Source organism: Triticum aestivum, chromosome 7B (assembly GCF_018294505.1).
Source record: "Triticum aestivum cultivar Chinese Spring chromosome 7B, IWGSC CS RefSeq v2.1, whole genome shotgun sequence".
In the NCBI taxonomy this organism is placed as follows: domain Eukaryota; kingdom Viridiplantae; phylum Streptophyta; class Magnoliopsida; order Poales; family Poaceae; genus Triticum; species Triticum aestivum.
In genome coordinates this window covers 115,877,549-115,884,443 of record NC_057813.1, presented here as the reverse complement: position 1 = coordinate 115,884,443, position 6,895 = coordinate 115,877,549, and the positions used below count along the sequence as shown (strand labels likewise).

Sequence of the window (6,895 nt, the reverse complement as noted above, 5' to 3'; positions counted from 1 at the left end):
GAAGTTATTATTACTATCTTATATATGGCCTGATCAACGCCTTGGATACAACGCCGTTGCTTAGCTAGGGACAAGGATGGAGTGTTTCTTTACCCAAAGGAAAGAAATAATTAATTAGCGTCGCTTTCGGCAGATAGACGAAATAACTGAAGATAAACGTAGTAACGCCGACGAGATACCGGCCTCCAATTCCGGCGTCTCCATTTGGCACATAGTATAGGATTGGAGAGGAACTGTGGTCTACCTTCCTCCTGTATAAACAAGAACTGTGCTTCCTCTGAAGCCGAGACCTCTTGCCATGGCTGCACCACCCTCCCTTTCCTACCTTCTCGAGGAGCCTCGCCGACTGCCGCCACCACCACCGCCCCAGGACGGGATGGATACAGAGGCGGAGTGGAGGGATTGGGCGGAGCTGCCACGGGATGTGTTGCTGGCAGTGCTCAGCAGGCTGGACCACATCGAGATTCTCATGGGGCCCGACATGGTGTGCAGCCCATGGCGCAGGGCTGCTACGGACGAGCCCGAGCTGTGGCGCCGCATCGATATGCGCTTTCACTATGCCGATGGCTTCTACCTCAACTCCAGGAAATTGCTTCAGATGGTGAGAGCTGCCATGAGGCGTGGTGCGGGTCGGTGCGAGGCCTTCTGGGGTGGGAGCTACGTCACAGAAAGGATTCTCTCCCTCGTCGGCAACGCGTGAGGATTTCTTGCTTGTTTACCTTTGTTTTTTATAAAAGAGTTCCCTCTCAGATTTTCATTATTAGAAATCACCAAGTCTTACACATACCAACTATTACAACCCAACAAGTCCCGGCCGGCATATCAGACGATGCACACCCCTGCAGGGCGATGGGGAATCAGACTCCCACACCCCCTTAGGCTTCGTTTGGCAAGGGAGGTTTTCCTGCCCCAAAGAGGTCGAGGATTGTAAGGGATTTGGTGATCCTCTCCCCTTCACCCAAACCCCACTAATCCTTCCCCTTCCTAATTCCCTACATTTGGTTACAATCGCCACATACCAGATACCAGTGTCTCACTCGATCTCTGTGTCGTCCAGTTCCACGCCTAGGCCAGTCAAAACCTTGTGCATCAAATGGCCTTGCATGGATTTTCTGAGGATTAGCATGCCGCGGGGTTAATCCCATGCAAACCCTCCCAACCCACCTCTACCAAACGAGGCCTTAGGAATGCAAAAGCCTCGCAGCCTCAGACGAGTTCAAAACTAAGATTGAAGCTTAACCTAACAAACACTGATCTGAGAGGTCCCACAGGCCCGGAACTCAAGAACGCACGTAACATCAACATTACTAAAGCATTCTCCAAAACGAACAGTGCTACTAGAACAAGTTTAGCCGAAGAAACAAAGGCCAGGAGGAGAAAGACAAGTGAACAAAGGGAGAGCTCCCAGAGCAGCACTGCATGAACAAATGGTAGACAAAATAAGGTAGCCATAATTATGTGCGCCATTCTCCATCCTAAAGTTGCTCGAAAGATGTCTCCCACAATCTGCTCCACTCTTCTTACGCCCTCCGTCATTATTCTTCGACTTCTTGGGTTTATTTGCAACACGGGCCAATCATGTAACATTTTAATCATCATATTAACAGGTATACATGGATCAGATATCCTTTTCTTATCAAATACCACACTATTTCCAAGTTTCCGGTTAGTCCAAAAAACTACTGCTATCCCCACTGCCACCAGGGATTTTTCCAGTTTCCCAAACTACTTCAACCAAATCCCAAACAAACCCCGAGTGCTGTCAGACACTTGTTTTATATCAAAAGCATATTGAATAATATTCTACATCATTTTCGCCATGGAACATTTCAATTCTTATCTCACATCAAACAAATCCCAATTCTTATCTCACACCCACCCCTACGAAGCAGATTACCTCTAGTTAAAATACTATTACGCAAGACCAACCAAATAAAGACTTTCGCCCTAGGTGGCATCTTAGTTTTCCATAGGAATTTATGTGGGTATTTAATCACATTCTCAATCAGGAATTTATAATAACATTTGACAGTGTAGATTCCTTTTTTGTCTAAGGTCCAGAAAATTCTATCTGTGTCCCCACTCAAGACCACACCAGAAACTATCTTTAATATGCTCCCATTGTTCCAAAGAAGCCCCATATAAGGTTCTTCTAAAATTAACATTACCTAAACCCTTGTCAAACATATATTTGATAGATTTATTCTTATCAAAACACAGGTTATATAATCGAGGAAAGTCATCTTTCAATGCTCTATCATTAAACCATCTATCTTCCCAAAATCTGAAACTCTCCCCATTCCAAATCTCAAATCTACACAATGAAAGAAAATGATTTTTCTGCTTAAGGAGCTAAGACCAGAACTAGGAGCCCCCCTGTCTGTGTTTGGCAGTTGCTAGGCCCTCTCTGTTCAAATATTTGTTGAGAAGGATATCTTGCCAGAGACCAGTACTATTAAAGATTTTCCACCATCACTTTACCAATAATGATTTATTCATTAAAGCTAAGTTTTGTATTCCTAATCCTCCCAAATCTTTAGTCCTACACACTTCAGACCATCTCACTAAATGATATTTCCCTTTTTCCTTCCTCTTCTTGCCATAAAAGTCTGGCTCTAAAATAATCCATTCTTTTATTTACCCACAGGGAGCCCATAAAAGGACATTAGGGAATCCCAATGGGAGAGGATTGTATCAAGGTGACCCTACCAGCACTAGCTAATAATCTTCCCTGCGAATTCTCACACTTCTTCTCCATTCTGTTTTCAGGGGGGGCAACTTTTGTTTCTAATTCTTTTCTTGTCCAGGGGCAGCCCTAAATACTTCATTGGCAAACTTCCTATAGGACAAGTAATTTGGGAAAATTCAGAAGCTTTATTAGCAGCCTCCCCAAATAAGAACAACTCACTCTTATGAAAGTTAATTTTCAATCCTAACATCTGTTCAAACAAACAAAGTATAAAAATTATGTGCACTTTCAAAATCATCTTGTATTAGAAAGATTGTATCATCAACATACTGAAGCATGTTTGTTCCTTTGTCAGTATTTTACTCTAATACCCCTTTCACCAAACCACTTGCTTTATCCATATTCATCAAAATAGCAAGTGCATCAGCAACCATATCAAAAATCAAGGGTGAAATGGAGTCCCCTTGCCTCATCCCTTTGTCTGTAGGGAAATATTTTCCCATATTATCATTTAACTTAACACACACCTCCCCCCCCCCCGATAGTATGCATTATCCACTCAATTCACTTACCTGGGAATCCTTTTGTTTTTAACATTTGTGGAACAAAAGACCACTTCACTTTATCATATGTTTTTTCGAAATCTACCTTAAAGAGCAGAACACTCTGTTTTTTTTCTATTGATACTATTCAAAGCCTCATGCAAAATGAGAACCCCTTCCATAATGCATCTCCCCTTAACAAATGCAATTTGTATAGGGGATATGACTTCATTAGAAACTCCATTTAATCTGTTCATTAACACCTTAGTAAAGATCTTGAATATAACTTTTAGTAGACATATTGGTCTGAACTTTTAATCTGATTAGCCTCTTTAATCTTAGGGAATAGTGTGATAATGTCATAGTTTAATCTAGATATATCCATGTTACCACTATGGAAATCATCAAAGAGATATTTAATATCATTTTTAACGAGATCCCAGAAATGCTGATAAAATTCAGCAGTGAAACCATCAGGGCATGGAGACTTGTTATGTGCCATATCAAAAATAGCAGTTTTTATTTACTCCATTGTGAACTTAGCAGCCAACCTATCTCCAGCCCCTCGGGGTATATTGGCAACATTATTAGTGCCCAGAGCAGTGTTTCATCTTTCTGGATGTCCAAATAAGTTTTTATAATAATTTGTGATATATCCATAATGTTTTTCTCCCCCTCTATCTTTCCTTCATCCTGATCCAAACTATTGATTTTATGTTTCCTCCTTCTGCCATTAGCTTTAGCATGAAAGAGTTTGGTATTGTTGTCTCCTTCTAGCAGTTCATCATTTTTTGCTCTTTGTTTCCATTTTGCCTCCTCCTATTTCAAAAGCCTATCTAGTTGAGCTCTAGCTCCATTTGTTCCTGCCTGTCAGCAACAGTTAATCCATGAACCTCACATCTTTTATCAATATCATCCAATTATCTTTGAATATTTTTGCAGCTCTGTGTACCAGGCATTCATATTTCTACTCCACCCTTTTAGTTTAGGTCTCAAATTCCTCATTTTTCTGCCATCTTTCAATACTAGACCCCACTATATTAGGATAATTCCAAGTGTCTATTACAATTTTGTCCAACCCATCCCTTAGAAACTAGGAATTTTCAAACCTGAATATTGGATCAGTTTTAGGCAAATCCTCGGTATCCATAAACAGGGGAGTGTGGTCAGATTTCTCCCTATCTAGAGCTGTCACTTCAGTCATAGGGTAATTTTTCTCCCAATCAACACAATATAAAATCATGTCTAATTTTCAAAGTAGGGTTAGGTAGGTTATTACCCCAGGTATATTTTCTACCATGTAAATCAAGTTCTCTCAAGCCAGCCTGTTCTATGATAACATTCAAAATGAAACTCCAATGTCCAGTAGTTTCGGGCCTGTTTTTATCTAAAGCTTTCCTAATTATATTAAAATCCCCTCCAATGAGGATGAGATTTATACAAGCATGTAATACACTAGAGAGTTCAGCTGAAAACCTAGCTTTTCTCTCAGGTTGTGCATATATCAACACCAGGTCCCATATAAACCTGATTTTAACATCCTGCGGAGTCATTTTGATATAATATTTCCCCTCGTCTTTAGAGATCACATCTAGAGTACTATAATTAACCCCCAACAAAAGCCCCCTGATTTCCCCCTGGCAAGTACAAAGTCCCAATGAAAATCCGTGCAAGCACAAATTGCTTGCAAATCATTTCCAGTAAAACTTTGTCTCATGGTTTTCTGTAAACCCAGAAAGTCGGCTTTCATATCCATCACCATTTCCCTCAGAAACCTCCTTTTAAACCCCCCCCCCCCAAAGAATTAATACCAACGGTAGATTTTCCTCCAGAATCAGGTTCTGCTTTTACTCTTCCTTTTATTATGTGAGAAAAGATGTTTAGCTTGTCGCCAAGCCTTATCTTCCTCATCCTCTCTATCAAAATGTTCTTCCTATTCTAAGAATTCTTTAATATCATGTTCTCTTTTTCAATTACACGGACCTCCTCTTCAACATGACGGGGTTTTTATTTAGAACTATTACTCAATCACAAGTCAATTCTAACATGTTCTATTTTTTAATGAGATTGTTATTATAATCAATCATATCAATTTGTGTCCCCAGATCCACACCTACTCCAGAAGCTATTTCCAGCAATTTATTTCTGTGTGTATTAATAACAATATGAATGATGGACTCAGCATATTCATCCTTGCTAGCAGCTCTCTCCCTAGCCGTGGCTTCAACATTATGGTCTTCCATGCCTTTCACATCTTCTAAGCATCTCAACATCTTTACTTTCCTCAAACTCTCGTTTCCTAGCTTTTTCCAATCTTGTCCCAAATGACTCTTCTAATTTACTGTCAAGTTTTAATTTATAGTTGGTTTCTCTCTACTTCGCAGGGCGCCATCATTGAAGAGCCTTCGACTCATTGAGTGCCATGACATTGTGGACTTGGCCTTCAAGCTAGTGATCACAAAGTTCCGCATGCTTGAGGAGTTAGAGCTCTCGAATTGTATGCACCGCTTCCCAGAAACACTCGAAGTCGTAGGGGATGCTTGTCCTCTACTGAAGCGCTTTCGATTGAGCCAAAGGTCCTTCTACAGTGAATGCGTAGATGACAGCGCAGCCATGGCGATCGCTAAGATGCCGGAGTTGCGGTCATTGCAGCTCACTGCTAATTCGCTCACCAATAGTGGTTTGGAACTCATCCTTAATGGTTGCCCGCTCCTTGAGTCTCTCGATATCCGGTCTTGTTACCATGTTTGCATGGATGATGAAATGCAAGCAAAGTGTGCTAGGATCAAGACTCTGAGGCATCCTGAAGACTCCATGGATGATTATGACATGTCGTTTAATTATACAATTCCGAGACCATGCTGGTCTACTGAACCAATCGAATACTCTATGGGTTGTCAAAGTCCTTACTAGTGTTCATGGTATGTACCGGTAGAACATCCACCCTACATTTTCTTTGAGATTCGTGTAACTGTGACTTGCAGTCCATTTGTATTTGTTGTATCCCTTGTGCCTCTCATCTGTACATCAATTTGAAGTTAATTCTTAAAGTTTTAGTGGTAATCAAGTTCGTGTAGGTAAATGGGTGACAGTGTCGTTGTTCCGACCCGAATGTAGTCTCTTTACAGAAGTCTTGCTAGTTTTTCCTCTTACAAAGTTTGATACCACCAAGAAGACGTCTCCAAGAAATTTTGTTGTACCTCCTAGATGTAGGAGTTACTTTGTAATTTCTTGGATCATGGATCCAAAACAATGTACCTGTAATTACAGGTTGCATGTACTAAAAAAGTTACCGGTGCTTCTAAAAGAAATGTAAACTCAAAAGGCCACACCAACATTTTTGGCGAAGAGGACATAACGTGTTGGATGACTATCATTTTCTATCCCCTCCCCCCCACCCTAAAAAAATCTTGCATTCTATTTCTTGGTGATATTTTAGATGCTTCACATAGTTTAAAGTAGGATTTTGTTTTTCAATTTTTTTAAATATTTTTGAAATTCTCAGGACATGGCCTTTCAAAAAAAGACTAATATTGGATATATTTGAAACTCATTTATTTTTTGCAGTTTCAAACATCAATTGAAATAACTGAAATTTTACATCTAATATATGCCAAATTCTAACTCACTACTAGATCATATGTTTCAATAACACAACCAACTA

General features: G+C 40.3%; 1 protein-coding gene across 1 annotated transcript; it reads left to right on the top strand.

Moving 5' to 3' along the window:
• The first annotated feature begins 214 nt into the window (after positions 1–214).
• LOC123160827 (putative F-box/LRR-repeat protein 23) lies at positions 215–6,225 on the top strand. Its single transcript, XM_044578660.1, has 2 exons — positions 215–696; positions 5,616–6,225. The coding sequence occupies exons 1-2, from the start codon at positions 299–301 to the stop codon at positions 6,142–6,144; spliced, it is 927 nt and encodes a 308-aa protein (XP_044434595.1). The 5' UTR covers positions 215–298; the 3' UTR covers positions 6,145–6,225.
• The last annotated feature ends 670 nt before the right edge of the window (positions 6,226–6,895 follow it).

Bases quoted from the DNA above. Each gene is read 5' to 3' on its own strand.
- LOC123160827 (XM_044578660.1), top strand. From the start codon at position 299: ATGGCTGCACCACCCTCCCTTTCCTACCTTCTCGAGGAGCCTCGCCGA. The intron at 697-5,615 runs GTGAGGATTTCT...TCTACTTCGCAG, and splicing joins CTCTCCCTCGTCGGCAACGC to GGCGCCATCATTGAAGAGCC.